Source organism: Medicago sativa, chromosome 4, assembly GCF_051527215.1.
Source record: "Medicago sativa cultivar Bolivia chromosome 4, Bolivia_mono, whole genome shotgun sequence".
In the NCBI taxonomy this organism is placed as follows: Eukaryota; Viridiplantae; Streptophyta; class Magnoliopsida; order Fabales; family Fabaceae; genus Medicago; species Medicago sativa.
In genome coordinates this window covers 84,266,894-84,286,919 of record NC_140752.1, presented here as the reverse complement: position 1 = coordinate 84,286,919, position 20,026 = coordinate 84,266,894, and the positions used below count along the sequence as shown (strand labels likewise).

General features: G+C 30.7%; 1 protein-coding gene and 1 pseudogene across 1 annotated transcript; one reads left to right on the top strand and one right to left on the bottom strand.

The window, feature by feature from the left end:
- Window positions 1–9,634: 9,634 nt before the first annotated feature.
- On the bottom strand, window positions 9,635–12,210 carry LOC146932926 (isoflavone 2'-hydroxylase). Its single transcript, XM_085704644.1, has 2 exons — window positions 11,247–12,210; window positions 9,635–10,499 (listed from the first exon to the last, which is right to left on the bottom strand). The coding sequence occupies exons 1-2, from the start codon at window positions 12,135–12,137 to the stop codon at window positions 9,894–9,896; spliced, it is 1,497 nt and encodes a 498-aa protein (XP_085560770.1). The 5' UTR covers window positions 12,138–12,210; the 3' UTR covers window positions 9,635–9,893.
- A 685-nt stretch (window positions 12,211–12,895) lies between these two features.
- On the top strand, window positions 12,896–14,008 carry LOC146932925 (uncharacterized; annotated as a pseudogene).
- Window positions 14,009–20,026: the final 6,018 nt, after the last annotated feature.

Sequence of the window (20,026 nt, the reverse complement as noted above, 5' to 3'; positions counted from 1 at the left end):
ATCATAAGAGATGAGTGAGTTGACATCAACTTATCAGAATAGATCCATAAAGTAACTTAAGAAAACATCTCATCTCATCTCAATATAAATGTTAAGTAAGTCTCAAAACCTTAATTGAATTTAAACCCTAATCTCCGAATCATTTTCCCTCAAAACATAATTGCATAGTACTCTCCATTTAAGATAGGTCTTAATCATTATCAAGATTTATTGCAAAGCAAAACTCATTTTGAACTCACTTATTAAGATAGACTTTAATCATTATCAATGTTTTTTTTGCAAGAATTGGCTTTTTAGGCTAGACAAACTCACAACTTAAATCTTTTGGAAATATAGGAATGGATGATATCCCTTAAGCCATACAAAAAATGAAACATCAATATACAAATTCATATAATATAGAAGCACTTGAGTATTAACTATTAAAGTCGACCCAAATCATTAAAATATTCTTACAAGAATTGTCTTTAATTTGTAAGCTAGACATGCCAACAACTTTCGTACACTAGTGCAAAAGAAAATATAATTAATAATTCCATTCTACGTCACCTTTTTTCAACATCAAAGAAGATATCATATAAAATACAAGGGTATTCTACTTCGCCTTCATGATATACATGAGAAATTAAACTTGTTTGAAATTTCCAAGATTATACCTTTTATTTATTTATTAATTATTGACTAAAGACTAAACATTTTATAGAAATAAAATAAAATGAAGACCAAACAAACTCAATCATGGTATTTTTTTATGTGAAAATCGTTTTCTCAGCATACAAATCCAACAACTTTAGTAGTAGCTAGGGAACGTGCCCACCAACCTTCAATAGCATTTGGGACCCTCTTTAATAACGTCCGTACTCATTTGTTCACGGGATTGAAATTATCTGTTGCATTTTTTGTATAAAAAAACGTTTTACACATTGATATTTGCAAATATTTGTAAATATCAACTAATACTTGTCTAGCGGATATTCATAGGAATATGAGATATTCATAGAACAAAAGTTTGACTTGTGTGTTTGGTTCAGCTTTGAATATAATTGATTCTGACAGAATTGATTCTGACAGAATTGATTTATGTTTGGATACAATTATGTAGAATTGATTAAACAAACTGATTTATGTTTGGATACAATTATGTAGAATTGCTTTTGAATGTATAATTACTAAAATAGACATAGCTAAAGGAGAAATGATAAAGAAGGAGAATTGATAAAGGGCAATAAAGGAAAATAATAGGTTGTAATAATAAAATATAATATTTACTATTTATAATTGATTCTAGAAAAGCTAGAAGCTAGGATTTGTAGCTTCATGGAGAATTGCTTTTTGAGGATAAAAGCAATTCTGAAAAGACAAACCAAACACGTTGTTTTTGGCTAGAATTGCTTTTGGCACTGTAGAGAATTGCTTTTGGCTAGGCAGAAGCTGAACCAAACAGGCCCTTAGGAAGATTTTCAAAGAATGGAAGTTAGTCATAGGAAGATTCTCATGGAACGGAGGTCGGTATTTGAAAGACTCTCATAGAACAATATTTAGTATTTAGAAGATTTTTATAAAACGTAAGTTAATTAGTCTTATAAAGATTAACTCGTAACGAAAGTTAGTCTTAAGAAGATTCTCATATAGAACACAAGTTAGTCTTTGAAAGATTCTCATAGAACAGAAATCGGTCTTTGAAAGATTTTTATAGAATAATAGTTAGTATTTAGAAGATTCTCATAAAACGGAAGTTAGTCTTAGAAAGATTCTCATAAAACGATAGTTAGTGTTCAAATAAAAGATTCCATTAGTGTTCGAAAGGAAGAAAGAGTGAAAGATAAGTGACACAGCGTGAATCAAAAGAAAAATTAATTTGACTAAAGGAGTTGGAAGAAAGTTAATTTTTTTTAAGCTTTTGATTAATGTGAAGTTGAAATAATTTTTATATTAACTTAAAATAATTAAAGAGATGTGCAATATTTAAAAAATTGACAATTGCTTGTTATGAGAGGGAGAAAATGTGCAAAAAAAATAAAAATTTGTTGAAGTAAAAGATAGTAACTAATAAATATTTGTTACGAGAGAAAGATAACAATATTAAATTTATTGGAAAAAGAAAGTGTGTGAAAAAATAGGAATATATTGGTAGATTAAAACGAGTGTATAATAGGAAGAAAAAGTGCAAAAATACACTTCGCTAATTTGATGTTAATATTCTAAAACGACATTTAAAAATGAACGGATGGAGTATTATATTTGCATAATTTTCGTCATCCTTAATTATATGTCTAACTCAACAACATCTGGTAAATACACTAATTGATATTTGAAAAACTAACCAGATTTTTTAACTTCTATTTTCGTTTAATTAAAAATATTATTTTAGCCAGCAACAAAATTTCTATCAATTTAGACTAATTCATTTGTTTTCCCTCCTACTAGCTGTTGGAACTTGTGTTGGGGGTCTGCTGCAATAACTTGATCAAGAAGATGATGAAGATGAATGTGATGAAGTGTGCACATAAATTCCAAAGATTGTTGTATATCTTGATTGTTGGGAAGAGGCAGCTGCACTTGAAACCTGAAAAGTTTAATGGTTATGCATGTAAAACTCAAAGCGCATGGGGTTGCCATACTAACCTTTAGGTTCGATTTGCCCCCACCAATAACTGTATATTGGATGCAATATGGAATGACCGGCGAATCCCCTTCAGAATACTATGAGTTCCTTGACGTGTATTGCACAACCACACCAAGCGTATCTCCTAACAGTATTTTATAGATTTATGGTTCCAGCAATTCACTCATGCATTAGAGAATTGATGGATGATTTAGAGTAAGAGAACAATGGAGAATTATGTTGTTAATGTAACAAAATTCTGTCCAAATTGTATGTTGTTTTTGCTGTCTCAAACTAATGCCCAAATGTCAAGCATTTATAGTGCATTATATGACCCTTCACATGAGAGAAAAGCACCCCTTTGACTTGAATCAATGCTATGGTTCATTAAGCAACCCTTTTTCAAAGGTTATGATCATATACACTTGAATCAATGCTATGGTTCATTAAACACCCTTTTGCCAAAGGTTATAACTATGTACACTTGAATCAATGTCATGGTTCATTATATATCAATAAATAATAATGTTTCAATGTATATGAATGGTTCCCATGATGAGTTACAACTCTTGTTGAAGAGTTAAAACTTTTGGTTCTAAAGTGATTTCGTTATTTTGGAAATCACCAACAATCCCCCACCATTTTCAAAATACTAAATCTCATAAATCTGGAAATTCCATGTCTTCAGATAATGGTATCTCGCGATTTGAACCATTACTTAGTAAGTTAAGTTTTCGCTCGTTCCCAAATAGTATGGTAGGCAAGCTTTGAACCAACTATCCATTAGAACAAGTGTGCATAACTTACACATAGAATCTCGGTACCGTTGATAAAGAGACTTGTAAAATGACACATTAAAAGGCTGTGTGTCATATATCCCTTTCCATGAGAATTTAAGAGTCAAACCCTTGAACTCCGTGAAGCGGCCAAACTTCATTCTCACATGGGTAGACTATATCGGGAATGCCCATAAGTATGCATTCCAGCAATTATATGATATATGTCCATTAAGAGGAAAACCTCATCCTACCATTTTTCTTCTTACTGTCCAAGTACTTTTTCCCCTTGGGATGTATCTATTGTCAAGTACTCAATCACTCTAATAGTGTACTTTCACCATTGAACCCAAGACTTGATGCTACTCAAGTGTGGGTTGAGTTTCCACCATTGGTGATCAATTAGATTTGGGTTTGTACCACATCCCTAATAATGTCTTCAATGTATTCAACATCATTTCCAAAGACATCATTCCTTGTCAATCGTTTCGTCAAATAATTGCAAGATTTTCTTTTAACTTTTATAAACTTTGAATATTCAATTCTTCACATAGATTTTGTATTCTCATAGCTATGTCTATGAATCAACTTATATACTCTTGATAGTATTCACCAACTATCATCAAACCATGACTCTTTTGTCAATTGAGTATATTGTAACAATACACAAACTTTTATGTCATTACACCTTGGCTATAAGGGCCGTCTTCAACAATTCGGAGGCCCTGTTGTAATTTAAAGATGAACAATTATATTTTTTGAGAGGCTAAATTGGAGGATAAATTAGACCCCAAATTCAAATCTCCTCCATGTTAAAAAAAATAAAACACATAGTGCCTATTACTTAAAGCTGAGAGTAGTTTTTATTCGTTAACATGCGGTTAGGCCGAGTGGTAATGGACTCGGGCAAGGCCATCTTCAACAATTCGGAGGCCCTGTTGTAATTTAAAGAAGAACAATTATATTTTTTGAGAGGCTAAATTGGAGGATAAATTAGACCCCAAATTCAAATCTCCTCCATATTAAAAAAATAAAATAAAGAAAATTAAACAAAAAAAATACAATCCCTGGGTGTTGAACCCAGGTCATCAGACCAAATTGTGCTCTCCTCTAGTGTTACTTTGTCAGGTAACAACTCTAATGCTACCTCTAATTCCTCTATGACAGACTTTGCAATTATAAAGAAATTCAAAGTAAACATTCACCCTCCAAGAGCCCCTCAGATCAAGGAGGTTTTGTGGCAACCTCCTCCCAGAAATTGGATTAAAGGGAACACAGATGGATCAGCCTCTGCAGCAGCTTCTGCCTGCGGCATTGTTTTTAGAAATTCAGATGCAGACTGCATTCTTTGTATCTCAGAAAACCTTGGTATGGTCTCTTCTTTTCATGCTGAACTAATTGGTGCTATGAGAGCCATTGAGACATCTTTTCACAGGAATTGGACAAATCTTTGGTTGGAATCAGACTCAATGTTGGTGGTAAAGGCACTCTCCAATAATGACATTGTCCCTTGGCCTTTAAGAAATAGATGGCTTAACTGCAGGAAGCTTTTGTTTAACATGCATTTTGTTGTTTCTCATATATTTAGAGAGGGAAATCATTGTGCTGATTCCCTTGCAAACTTTGGCTTAACTATTCAAGGATTGTTTTCTTGGGAATCAGCTCCTCCCTTCATTTCTAGTTTTTTGGTTCAAAACAAGTTAGGTATGCCTAACTATAGATTTGTTTCTTTTTGAGGGTATTGGCTTAGTCCCCCTTCTATTTTGTATGTTTCCTCTCTTTTAATGGTATTTTGGTTGTAGCTTTTTGCTGCAGCCTTTTTGAAAAAAAAAATAAAAAATGTACCAATACATGAAGTTCATTTACACGACTGGTATATATTCACTTTTTTCTGAACTTATATATTAAAAAAAAAATTGGGCCCCCAAAATTTGGAGGCCCTATGCCATGGGCCTGGATGCTCTTGCTTTGGGTCGGCCCTGTTGGCTATAATAATATTTAATATGCATTTCAATTTGAACTTCAACTTTTCTTTTATATCTAGCCAAGATATATCATACATTGAATGCATTAAACATACATAGCAAAATAAAACTTGATCATAAAAGAATGTCATAACCAAACTTCATAAGATGGGATTAAACATGCAAGTCATATACTCCACATAAAATTAAATATAACACAAACATTTTGATTTTAGTTATCAGATAACTAATACATATATCATAAATTCATTGTGTTAAATTCAAGTTTATGTTTAAATATGTTCAAGGCTAAATTTTAATAAACAATCACATAGAAAAATAAACAATGAACCAAAATCATTAATATTTTCTATGACTTTCTTCCATGAACATATATCAACTTACAATAATTCAAAACATACCCAAATTATTTTAATATCATGAAAAACAAGAAATTAAAAATTACTTTTCATATTATCATGTACATATAATATAAACACAATATTAATGATAATAATTTCTTACACAAAGTAAATAATATCATTAAAGCAACCACTTGATATTTTGACAATTTACTGCACTACTTTTATAAATAAAATAGTGTTTAAACATTCTTAATATATTACTATAGTCATCGAAATTCATATACTTGAACAATTTCTAAATCATGCATATATAGTTCACCACATGTTAAATCTTACATATTCATATTTTACTTAGATACTATACACATGCATTTAGAACACCAAATATTTCATAATACGTCATCACTTATATGCATATTATCTCATGTTCAAATTAACATCACACGGATTTCAAACGATAAATTTCATACATTTCAAAATTTATCATGCATATGTTATCTACAACCACATGTAAACTTAACACAGACACATCACATATGAAATATTTATCCATAAATTTCCATAACAAATATTCATAAAAGGAATTTGTTTACCGTTCACCGTAGTCATGGATGAAAATGCAAGCTTTCATCTCTCCCAAAAATTCTAGCCATTAATCACAAGTAAATCATAAATCGAACATAAAGATTGTTGGAACTTGTGTTGGGAGTCTGCTGCAATAACTTGATCAAGAAGATGATGAAGATGAATGTGATGAAGTGTGCACATAAATTCCAAAGATGTTATAGATCTTGATTGTTGGGAAGAGGCTGTTGCACTTGAAACCTGAAAAACTCAAAGCGCATGGGGTTGACATACTAACATTTAGGTTCAATTCGCCCCAACCAATAACTGTATATTGGATGCAATAAGGAATGACCGGCGAATCCCCTTCAGGATACTATGAGTTCCTTGACGTGTATTGCACAACCACACCAAGCGTATCTCCTAACAGTATTTTACAGATTTATGGTTTTCCAGCAATTCACTCATGCATTAGAGAATTGGTGGATGATTTAGAGTAAGAGATTGATGGAGAATTATGTTGTTAATGTAACAAAATTCTGTCCAAATTGTGTGTTGTTTTTGCTGTCTCAAACTAATGCCCAAATGGCAAGCATTTATAGTGCATTATATGACCCTTCACATGAGGGATAGCACCCCTTAGGCTTGAATCAAAGTTATGGTTCGTTAAGCACCAATTTGTCAAAGGTTATGATCATATACACTTGAATCAATGCTATGGTTTATTAAACACCCTTTTGCCAAAGGTTATAACCATATACACTTGAATCAATGTCATGGTTCATTATATATCAATAAATAATAATATTCCAATGTATATGAATGGTTCTCATGATGAGTTACAACTCTTGTTGAAGAGTTACAACTTTTGATTCTAAAATGATTCCGTTATTTTGGAAATCACCAACACTAGCCTTTTTCCTTACATTGAAATATATTTTGGTTCAATTACAAAATCACCTTTTTTATAATTATGTTAGAAATTTCCAATATGTATGTCACACTGCTTTCAATCAGCACAGTTTAATTAAATATAGATATATTTAATGGCATCTATTTATTATGCAAACCTTCTTTCCAAACTAAAAAAAATTGCAAAGCCTCTCCACGCGTACGGGAGAGCTCCCATACTAGGTCTATGTTTCGGAGTTTGGATCGAGGAGAAAGGATGTCTTGTAAATTTTTGTAGGGGGTTTAGTTTTATTTGTAATATAAAATATTTTTAATTTGAATAACTAAAAATTTGTATTGGAGGAAGAGACCGAAGGGTTTGGATAAGTCCAATCTATATTGTATAAAATTTTAATGTTAAAAATACATTAATCATAAATATTAGTTTATTATTCGCTACAAAAAAAATAGTCTTTATTAAAATTTGAAAAGTTTCTTTCTTTTTTCCTCTAATCTCATCCCTGCAAATCTCTCCCCCTCTCTTCCCCTCCAAACTCCCAATGGGAACATAAGGGTTAGGAAGTTGGAGAAAGATATCGACTCCGTCTTTGGTTCGTGTTTGGTTGGATTGGCCTGAAAGGGCGTTTAACTTGCTTCATCTAGAAGGGAGTTGTGGACCTTGGATCGTTTCTGTGTTGGCAGACGATTCATACGCCTTCTCAAAAGCTCTGAATGCTCACTCTGCGTGTTTTTTGCAATTCGGTTTCGTGCTCACACGTGGGTTCACTGGATTGTCCGTGGTTGTGATTGTTTAGGGTTGTTTCTTTTATACCACTTTTGTACCTTATTGTTGTATCACCTGTTTCAGGTTGTTTTGTGGTTTATTGGGTCAGGTACATGCCCCCCCAATCTTGTACTTCCTGGTTTCTCTTTTTAATTTAATTTCCTTTTGGCTTAAAAAAAAAAAAAGATAAAGGACAAAATATTAAAATATTAATCTAATAAATCATTACTAAAATTTGATATTAAAAAATATATACTAGTTTATCTTTTTTTTAGCTTATTTTCTTTTTTATATTTACCCCCCACTTGTACCAAAACATAGAAATAGTATAATATTTACCGATCACTTGAACTATATATATATTTTTTAGCTCATTTTCTTGTTCAGTGGTTTTTATCTTTATAATCGATCGGTCTATCACGCTTCAAATGCAGTTGAGACTCATTTACGATATTAGAGTGATGCATAAGATTTTTATTTTTTTTAAAGAAGAGTGATGCATAACAATAAAATGATACCTTCTTCCATCTATAGTTTTCATCTCACAAGTCGCGAGCCTCTCTCTCACACACACTGAATTTTTTTAAATCTTCCAAGTTCTCTAAACTTTTAACTTTTCTCTCCATTCCTATATTTTATCTTGCTCTTATTTTGGCCAATTTCATAACAACTAATGCAATATATCATAATAACAATAAAATGAATAAGTATTAAAATGAATGTGTTTGGTTTGGTTTGATTTGATTTGAGTTTGTTGTGAAAAAATAATCTAAAATCTGATATCAATCGAGGGATTTTTACAACATCAAAACACATCTAATCTAATAATGTTTAGTTTTGTGTAGTTTTCAGTTTTTTTTTTTTTTTATCGATTTACAATTTTAATTTGTTTTTTTTTAGGAAACAATTTTAGTTTGTGTTGATTTAGATTTCAACACCCCTAATTCTTAGCCACATAATAAATAAACTCGGATGAAAAAAAGAAAAATCATTGCAAAAGCTCAGAAGCTACGTATGACAGGAAGCATAGTTACACAATTTTTATGCATGAACAACCTCATAAAAATTGTGGCTGGGTATGTTTGACCATCTTAAGATTTAATAGCTTTGAAATTTTTCAACTATGCAAAAAATATATTGGAAGAAGTCATAGATCGCAAACCAGAAATTATGTACGGATTAGGATTGTCACATTCCTTCATTGGAGATGCGGTCCCTTTTCTGTTTCAATTGACAAAGTGACTTTCATAACAATATTAATCCGAAAATAAATTATTATTATGAATGCCGTTCAAAACAAAAAAACTATGACGTATAAAATAAAATATATATACAATACAGCCATGTAGATAAAGTTGCAGCCAAGATAATTTGACTGTACAAATAAAGAGTTAGCAGCCAGACATGTAAAGACAACGACAAACCTGTACGCATACATTAAAGTTATTTAGTACTACAGTAACTGCTTATTTTGTTTGTACACTCTGAATGTTATCAACGTACATCCGTGACCAGCCTTCATCGCCATGGGTATATAGTACTATTCTTTATTTTGTAGCTACCCTATTTAAGTGGTTTCTTATCACGCTCCACTTAATTATTTCATTCTATTTTATTCATCCAAATTGCAAAAACTAGTGTGAGGAAACAAACAAAATTCTACAATAGATATTAAGAAGTACAAATAAAAAAAAAACATAAAAACTTCTATTTGAGAAAATCCAGATGCACAAAGTTATACATGATCATTACACATATTACAATTATTTGAGCACGCAGTGTATTTCCTGGATTTGACAAATTACAAATGATATGGTATGATTATTATGCGTACATAATATATATAACATTGGATAACCTTTCGAATGGGGCACAAATTAATTACTTGAAAACTTTAGACAAATTTGTTATGTTTCAGATTTGATTGACCGACCTTAGACGAAATCACTTGAAAACATTGTTGACGATCGGGCGAGTCTTACACATGGCCTTCAATGGTACTAACTTTGTCATAGTGAATCCATCTCGTTCTGACATATCAATTTTTTCATCGTTTATACGTTTCCAATCAAAGCATTGAACCAATAATGCCAAAGTCATGCTAATTGCTCGAAGAGCTAAACCTTCTCCTGGACATGCCCTTCTTCCCATTCCAAATGCAATCATCTTCTCCAACTCTCCTTTTTTGTCAAACCTCTCTGGCTTGAAAGTGGTGGCTTCACTCCATGTTTCTGGGTCTCTATGAATGGCCCAAGCATTGATCAATACTATGGTGTCGCGCGGAACTTTGTATCCTCCCATAACACACTCATCTCTAGTTGAGTGTGGTAATAACAATGGAGCAGGAGTATACAATCGAAGGGTCTCGTAGATGACATTTCTAAGGTAAGTGAGTTTGGGAAGGTCTGATTCATCTACCAAACGATCTTGTCCTACATGAGTATCCACTTCATCTCTTACCCTTTTCAACACCTCTGGATAGTTCAAAATATTTGACATGCTCCACTCTAATGTTACGGCAGATGAGTCTGTTCCAGCAAGGAGCATGGCCTAAAATTTCAACCAAATTCAATCAATTTTATTTTAAATAAAATATATTAATAATACAGTTTAATACGGATATATAACGTATGTGTAAAATAGTTGTACACTGACATCTAACGAGATATCACCTTTTTCCATGTCATACACCACTAATTTTAAAAGTACCTTAGCAAAAGGATGATGTGACGAAATGGTAGTTTTCATTGAATGTAAATGTAAAACTTTATTGCATTGACAATATATATCCCTTAAATCCTTAACAATATAGTTATATGTGTATATGTGTAAAATAAGATTAAGCTAAGGTTAGATATATTATTGTCAAAATCGCTATTTAAATCCCAAAATTCAGGATTTTGCGACTTTACTCATCTTCATGGATCCAAGTCCATTGCAAAATTAAAAAACAAGCAAAATCCTACTAAAATCCCATCGAAATCGCATAAAATCGTGAAATCCCTGCAAAAACGCAGGATTTTGAAGGATTATGCAGAAAAAATTACATGTCAATTTTGACTCGATTCACATAAAATCGCAGGTTTCTGGTATATAGGTTATGAGTCATTTATGTATAAGTATTTGTGGACTTGAAACTTTGATTCATTTAGGACCATATGCAATTTATAACAAATATTCAGCGTTATTTTTGTATCGGTAGAATCCATTGATTTTGATTGCAATTTTACTAAAATTTTGTTTTTGACAACCTTGGTTAGATAACTAGAAGCCTATAAACAATTATTATGTACTTACCAAACAAAGGCCTTTGATGATTACATCGGTGTAGTACTCTGGCTGTGATTCTTGCATATTTAGAAGATGATCTATCATGGTATTTGAACGTTCTTTCTTGTTACGTTGCTCTTGAAGGAGTCCACTCAAGAAGACATCATTTTTTTCACCAATACGCTTGACTCTCTTCTCCAAGTTTTCAAAGTCAAGAAACTTAAGCAAGGGCATGAAATCAGTCTTATTGTTTGCACCTGATAACTGCAACAGTTCTGATACCATATCCCTAAATTGACTTGCTTCTTGAACCTCAGATATGTCACAATCATCACCATAGTACCTCTTTCCAGAGATCATTCTCATGATGTTGTTGAAAGTCATATCGAAAAACCTGGAAGTGAGTTCTACTTCAGCAAATTTAGTGGATGAATCTTCAGCCAACTTCTTGATCAACCTCTGAGTCTCGTCCCTTCGGATAGGAGCGAAGTTGTTGATACGGTGGTTTGAAAGGACATCGAGGGAAGTGATACGACGAAGGTTACGCCAGTGTTCACCGTAGGAGGTTGATCCTAAAGTGGTATAATTGTAGAAAATGTATTTTCCGGATAAAAAGCGTGGCCTATTTGCTAGGACAACGTCGTTTTTTGTAAAACATTCTTGAAATTCGGATAGTGAAGAAACAACGACAACAAGACGTGATCCAAACCAAAGGGAAATCACGTTACCATACTTTTCAGAGAGTCCCTTAAAGGTACGGTTTAGAGGACGTTTGAGATGGTGAAGGTTACCAATTATGGGAAGAGAAGTTGGACCTGGTGGAAGGTTTTTGAATTTTCTTGATTGGAACAAAAGTCTAATGATGAAAAATATAGAAAGATAAAAGATAGAGTAGCACAAATAGGAAAGGATCCCCATGGTTGTGTGTTTTAATGTTTAATTTGGTTTTGGCTACCTTAAATTATTATTTGGAGAACGAGTGAGTAGTGATAGCATGTTATGTTAGGTCTTTAGTATTTATAGAGTGAGGTGAGTAGGAAGGAGGCAAGTGCCAGGTAGTCTTTAATTTGAGGCTGCTCTTGACTCGTGCCACTTACTCAGTAGGTACAGTAGTAGCCACCAAAATCAACTTCAACGATTTTGTTGTTCAACGAAGGAAACTTTTCATATAGTATTTTATTGGGTTAACATCTTCTTGATCCATATAAATATACCAATTTTTTTGTTTTAATCTTTTTAAAATTTTCCTTCAACTTTTATTCCTTCAAAAAATTTCCATCTTAACTTTTGGTTCCTCTTTTAAAGTAAACTTATATGTAGAATTCATATTTTTGAATAAAATTTTGTAGAAAAATTCATAATATTATAAGAATCTCTCCCAAAAAATATTAGAATTTTTTAACAATACTTGAATTTAATATGAATTTTTTTACATTAATATTCTACACATTTCTGCACAATTTCATTAAAAAATAAAAAAATTAACTTAAAAATAGGGACCAAAAGTAGTGATTGAAAATTTTATATGGACTAAAAGTTGAAAGAAAATTTTAGAGGGATTAAAACGAAAAGTTGGTATATTTATAGGGACCAACATATTTAAGAATTTTTTTTCTGACCCTAATGCCAAAAAAAAAAATGAAACATTTGACCCTATTTGAGAATTATATACCAAAATGACCCACTTTGGGAATTTTTTGTTTTGTTTTGTCTTTTTCCATTACACTAACGAAGAAGAAAGCCAGATATGGTCTGCAAACACATATCTCATTTGTTTCGAGGTGGTCGAAAGACATCAGACAAATAGAGTAATGCTTCAATTTGGCTTACCTCAATATCCACCTTCCATACCAGATGATTTGACAGATCTCCACAAAATTTGTTGTCATAAGAACAAAATAAAAGGCTCGTGGGGAGATAAACATCAGTATTATGTCCTTAAGTGGAACCAGCACCATCATTTAGCACTACCAGGAGTCAGATATACCCATAATGTTCATCCGAATCGTATATACTTTGAATGGTATTGGAACTTTTTTGGAGAACGTCTGTATCTTTCTAGAGAAGCACTATTGGCAAATCCAATGGCACGCTGTGGAATGATTTTAGGAGGCTTGCCGTCATACTATCCCGCAGCTCCAGAAACCAATATGATGCCAGATGCAGACATGTGGTCAGATACACATCCACCTAACAGCCAATTCATTACACCTTCACCCCCTTACTTTGACCAAAGCTTTAACCCATCCACCAACTACAACTACAGCCAAACTTACCAATCACCACCGTAACCCACAAACCCATTCTTACAAAACTCCCCAATTCCATATCCAACTTATTCTCAACATATTCATCATGGAGAAAGCTCCCAAATATCAAACCATTCATTTGATGACTTTAATCCAACTCAAAACAGCCCACAAACCAGTTACCGAGACCAATCACAATACACCTCTTTCAACCTACCAACCCCTCCACAAAGTGTACATTATCCCCAAACAAACTACGCACCCCAATGGCCACCACCACATACTAATACCATAGAAAGTCTGGCTGCAGGGTTTAACGAAGATGATTTCATCAATGAAATTTGGACGAACTCTGCTCCACAAGTGCAAAATGACGTCACTATGGAAACTAATGATGAGGAGGTCGAAGAGGAAGAGCCTGAGGAAGTGGAAGAGCAAAACCAACGACCCGTACGAAGAAAAAAAGATAAATTATGTGCTACGGGAGCTCACAATTTAAATTGGGAGATAAATTATGCCCTAAGACACAAGTTATCATGACCCTTAAATATATATACCCATTCAAACCGTGATATTATTTTTAAGGAAAAAAAGGCATATTTTTACTCGTAATTTATGTATTCTGCAGCTTTGGTCGATTATATATTTAAGAAATGTTCATGAGTGCTCTAATGATACTTCTTAATCTAGGGTTGGAAATGAGTCGAGTCAAATCGAATTTGTCTGAACTCGACTCGATTCGATAAAAATTGACTCAGCTAGAAACTCAACTCGAGTTTAATAGAACCTTTTTTTAACTCGAATTCGCTTCATTTATAGTTCACAAACAACTTGGTTCGAGCCGTTAGGTTCAACTCGTTTACTCGAGTAACATACATCAAAAGTTTTGTTTTTTGTCAAAAATGTATTTCTTAACCTTTTAATTAATTTAAAAAAACAACTGAACTAAAATAAAAGCCTGAGCAAATACATGCACGTTATAATTACTTACGGGAAAGTACTAAAAAAAAAATTTACTTACGGAAAAATGTATTTGCACTTTATAAGCACTTAAGGTCCTATTCATGCACTTCTATTCCGTTTGAATTGAGCTTATTTTGAGTTTATGCAAAACAAATTATGCAAATAAAAAATTAATATTATAAAGATTAGTAAAATAAAAAATTGATGCAAAATATAATATACTAATACTTTTTTTGACAAATAATATACTAATACTTAACAATTAGGAATGAAAATAATAGATTATCTTTGAAAAATATGGAATAGTGAAGAAAAAAAAACTAGGTTAAAATTCGACTAATAATTACTGTTAAAAAAATTAAAACCAATGAATAATAGATTAATGAAATATATTACACTAATAAAAAAATTAAATTATTATTAATTTTTATGCATGCGGTTTGATTTTGAAAAATCAATTCAAAATTCGATCTCATCTGATCAGTTGTTGCGTAACACATTCAAACATTCAAAGACATTTAATAATTTTTTTTTTTGTTTTGAATATGTGTCTGGTGTTATTTTGGATCAAAACACATTCAAATTATTGTTTTTTTTTTATATAAGAACACTTGGTAATTGGTGTTATTAATATTTTTTTTTTCTTAGATTCTCTCCATTGAAGGTAATTATTTTCATTATTTGTTATATATTCATACTATATATAAAGAAAATAGGATATTTTGGACTGACTTTTTTATTATCCCAATTATATCTTTAAACAATTTTTCCTATAATAATGATTGTTGTTGGTGTCATTAAAAAGATAAAAATTTATATTATATATTTTTTTTATATTGTTTGTGTCATTAAAATAGATAAACATGGTTAGCTTGATTTGTTATAATTTGAAACTAACAAACATTTATATTTATATTTTTAATCAATATCAAAATTTCATAAAAGACATTGTTAATAATTTTCAAATTTTAGCGCAATGAAAAAACGGAAAGATAGACGCATGAGTGTCCGTCTTCGCTAGTAAATATAAGTATCTTGTACCCAAAAAAATATAACTATCATCCGCTATAGAAGTTTAAACATTAAATTTATCATGTTATGTGAGTATGGGATCTTATGTTAGATCCAACTCTCCGATGGTGGTATTATTATCAATATTACGTCAAGAAAATTTTATCCACATTATATTTACAGTAGAAACATGAAAGTCGTCATTTTCAAATTATCAGAAATCAAACAAATAAGTTTACATAGAATAAAAGTAGAAATTATCCAGTCAAAGAAAATTGGATATTTTATGTTCAAAAATATAGTATGGTTGGTGGCGTCTATGTACTGATCCTTAGTTTAAGCTAAAATATGGCACCCATTAGCCGCCAATATTTATATTTTATTGATTGATTAGTTGTCAATATAATGTGGTAACATATTTTATTGATTGATTTATAATGTGGCAATATATTTTATTGATTGATTAGTTGTTGGTATAATGTGACAATAGAAACTGATCCTTAATTATTATATTGTGCCAATTTGAACACACACACACACACACAGATATATATATATATATATATATATATATATATATATATATATATATATATATATATATATATATATATATATATGACAATATTTTGTTATTTTTTCAATATAAAACTGAAGTCATCAATGGAAAAGAAATGCACGTAAGAATTTTTTATGGAAAAAATTTATAGTACAAAGAATGTACTCCGATCTAAGGTAGAAAAAATCTTGGAACTTAAAAGAACACTTATAAAGATATTTATATACTCCAAACTTATAAAGATATTTATATACTCCTGTAGTTTTATTTTTAAATGATTATTGTTTAAGTTTTGTTACATATATTAAAAAATACTTTGTAATAATAAAACCATGGGAATTAATATAACAATTTTACAAAATTATTTTTATTAATTATTGAGCTTCAATTATTATCACAATTATGAGCCACACCAGCTACCTCATGTAAGTCCTAGATAAATTTAATGTAATTTATATGAATTTTACATACTTACAGTAGATATTGTAAATAAATGTGTTTTGGACAGCGTCAAACTCACCCGGATAGTTGAAGCATTGTTCTTTAGTTAGGGATATATAAGCATTGTTGGTGGCTTATCCCGTTTGTGATATTAGGCATTAGTTAATAGTTATTCTTTCTTGTTATTCTTGGTGGCTTGTAATTATTGTATAGATACTGTTTGAACTTTGGTGTTTCTTCCTTAGCACACTTAGTACTAAGAAGGTCATTTGGTTGTGTTAATATAATTCATTTTAGCTTCTTAAAAAAAAAAAGATAATATTGGAACAAACTATATAGATTCGTCGAATTTTTTTAGAATTTGTGACAAGTCAATGAAATCTGAAAGAATAAAAATGGGTTTATTTTCTCCAACCACGTCCATGTCGTCCAACATGGAATTTATCCCCAGCGTTCAGGATCAGGTTATTCTTACCACTTATGTTTATGGTAACCTTAAACATATTAAACTGCAACAACTAATGCAAAGTGCAAACTAACATTTCTTGATCCTGCCTCGTTAGGGTTGTTATAACGGTGGATGACTCATTTATTACTAACTCGAGGGGTACAACGTATGAATTATTGGTTAGAAACTCTCATGGTCATCTCTTCTGAAGATTCTGTAACAAGCTTGGCTTGTAACTCAGTTTTGGCAGAGTTGTGAGCTCTCAGAATTGGAACTCAAGCAGTTCGAAATTTGGATTTAAAAGGGATTATAAAGTATATTATGGATATGGTCCTTTCAAAGTCTTCCAATTGTTTCTCTTCTCTAATGTTTTAGAAAATGTATTCCTATCATTTTTTTTTAAATAAAATTAAAAAAATGCACGAATTAAATTAAGGTTTGTTCGATATGACTCATAGGTACTGAAAAGTAGGCAGGGTCGAATGAAGTTTAGGAGTATTGTTGTAATCTGGACCTTAGTATTTAATCAGATCGGTTCTTAATTTATACTCTGAGACATGGACATACGTCATCAAACTTCGTTACCAAACATTGTGTTTCATTATTTGCATTTTATGAGTTTGTTTGTCTTTTGTACAGTTATGTCCGAACAATTGGTATCATATGACTTTTAATCCTGGTGCAAAATTTGAAGTGGCATGGTTCGACATAGAGGTGTCAATAGAGCCACAAATTTCAAAGCCCACTTAAAAAAGCCCCCACCAAGCCCACTAAATTAAAACCCCCCTAATTGAAAAGAATTATTTGGGGCCAAGCCCACTATAAAATCTATTTATTTGTGGGTCTAATAAAGCCCCATGTTATAATTTTTTTGTTAACAATTTATTTATGCAAAACAACTTATTAGAATAACTTTTTAAAAACCGCTTATTCAAAACAACTTATTTATGCAAAACAGCTTATTCCGATCTCATTTTAAAAAACAACTTATTCAAAACAGCTTATTTATGCAAAACAGCTTATTCGAAACAACTTATTTATACAAAACAGCTTATTTGTGCAAAACAGCTTATTTATACAAAACAACTTATTCTGATTTCATTTTAAAAAACAACTTATTCAAAACAGCTTATTTATGCAAAACAGCTTATTTGAAACAACTTATTTATACAAAACAGCTTATTTGTGCAAAACAGCTTATTCAAAACAGCTTATTTATACAAAATAGCTTATTTGTGCAAAACAGCTTATTCAAAACAGATTATTTATACAAAACAGCTTATTCAAAACAACTTATTTATACAAAACAGCTTATTTATGCAAAACATCTTATTCAAAACAGCTTATTTATGCAAAACAGCTTATTCGAAACAACTTATTTATACAAAACAGCTTATTTATGCAAAACAGCTTATTCGAAACAACTTATTTATACAAAATAGCTTATTTGTGCAAAACAGTTTATTCAAAACAGCTTATTTATACAAAACAGCTTATTTGTGCAAAACAGTTTATTCAAAACAGCTTATTTATACAAAACAGCTTATTCCGATTTCATTTTAAAAAACAACTTATTCAAAACAACTTATTTATGCAACACAACATATTTATGCAAAACAACTTATTCAAAACAGCTTAAATATGCAAAACAGCTTATTCGAAACAACTTATTTATACAAAATAGCATATTTGTGCAAAACAGCTTATTCAAAACAACATATTTATACAAAACAGCTTATTTGTGCAAAACAATTTATTCAAAACAGCTTATTTATACAAAACAGCTTATTCCGATTTCATTTGAAAAAACAACTTATTCAAAACAATTTATTTATGCAAAACAACTTATTCAAAACAGCTTATTTATGCAAAACAGCTTGTTCGAAACAACTTATTTATACAAAATAGCTTATTTGTGCAAAACAACTTATTAGGATCACTTTTTTTTAAAACCGCTTATTCGAAACAACTTATCTATGCAAAACAGCTTATTCAAAACAGCTTATTTATGCAAAACAGCTTATTACGATCTTATTTTAAAAAATAACTTATTCAAAATACCTTATTTTTTTTAAAAACAGCTTAGTTATGAAAAAACAGCTTATTCAAAACAGCTTATTTGTGCAAAACATCTTATTTATGCAAAACACCTTATTCAAAACAGCTTATTTGTGCAAAACAGCTTATTTATACAAAAACAACATCGTAATAAGATGTTTTGCTCAAATAAGCTGCTTTGAATAAGTTTTTTTTGCATAGATAAGTTGTTTCAAAGAAGCGGATTTAAAAAAAAAAAGTGATCCTAATAAGTTGTTTTGTATAAATAAATTGTTTTGAATAAGCTGTTTTGCATAAATAAGCTGTTTTGAATAAGCTGTTTTGCACAAATAAGCTATTTTGTATAAATAAGTTGTTTTGAATAAGCTGCTTTGCACAAATATGCTATTTTGTATAAATAAGTTGTTTCGAATAAGCTGTTTTGCATAAATAAGCTGTTTTGAATAAATAAGTTGTCGAATAAGCTATTTTGTATAAATAAGTTGTTTTGAATAAGCTGTTTTGCATAAATAAGCTGTTTTGAATAAGTTGTTTTGCATAAATATGTTGTTTTGCATAAATAAGTTGTTTTGAATAAGCTGTTTTGCACAAATAAGCTGTTTTGTATAAATAAGTTGTTTTGAATAAGCTGTTTTGCACAAATAAGCTATTTTGTATAAATAAGTTATTTTGAATAAGCTGTTTTGAATAAGTTGTTTTGCATAAATATGTTGTTTTGCATAAATAAGCTGTTTTGAATAAGCTGTTTTGCACAAATAAGTTGTTTTGTATAAATAAGTTGTTTTGAATAAGCTGTTTTGCACAAATATTCTATTTTGTATAAATAAGTTGTTTCGAATAAGCTGTTTTACATAAATAAGCTGTTTTGAATAAATAAGTTGTTTCGAATAAGCTGTTTTGCACAAATAAGCTATTTTGTATAAATAAGTTGTTTCGAATAAGCTGTTTTGCATAAATAAGTTGTTTTGAATAAGCTGTTTTGCACAAATAAGTTGTTTTGTATAAATAAGTTATTTTGAATAAGCTGTTTTGCACAAATAAGCTATTTTGTATAAATAAGTTGTTTTGAATAAGTTGT

What these genes read in the sequence shown, in the direction of transcription:
- LOC146932926 (XM_085704644.1), bottom strand. Translation starts at nt 12,137, where the DNA reads ATGGGGATCCTTTCCTATTTGTGCTACTCTATCTTTTATCTTTCTATA. An exon ending in TCATCAAAGGCCTTTGTTTG is followed by an intron (nt 10,500 to 11,246) that starts GTAAGTACATAA and finishes TTGAAATTTTAG; the next exon opens with GCCATGCTCCTTGCTGGAAC.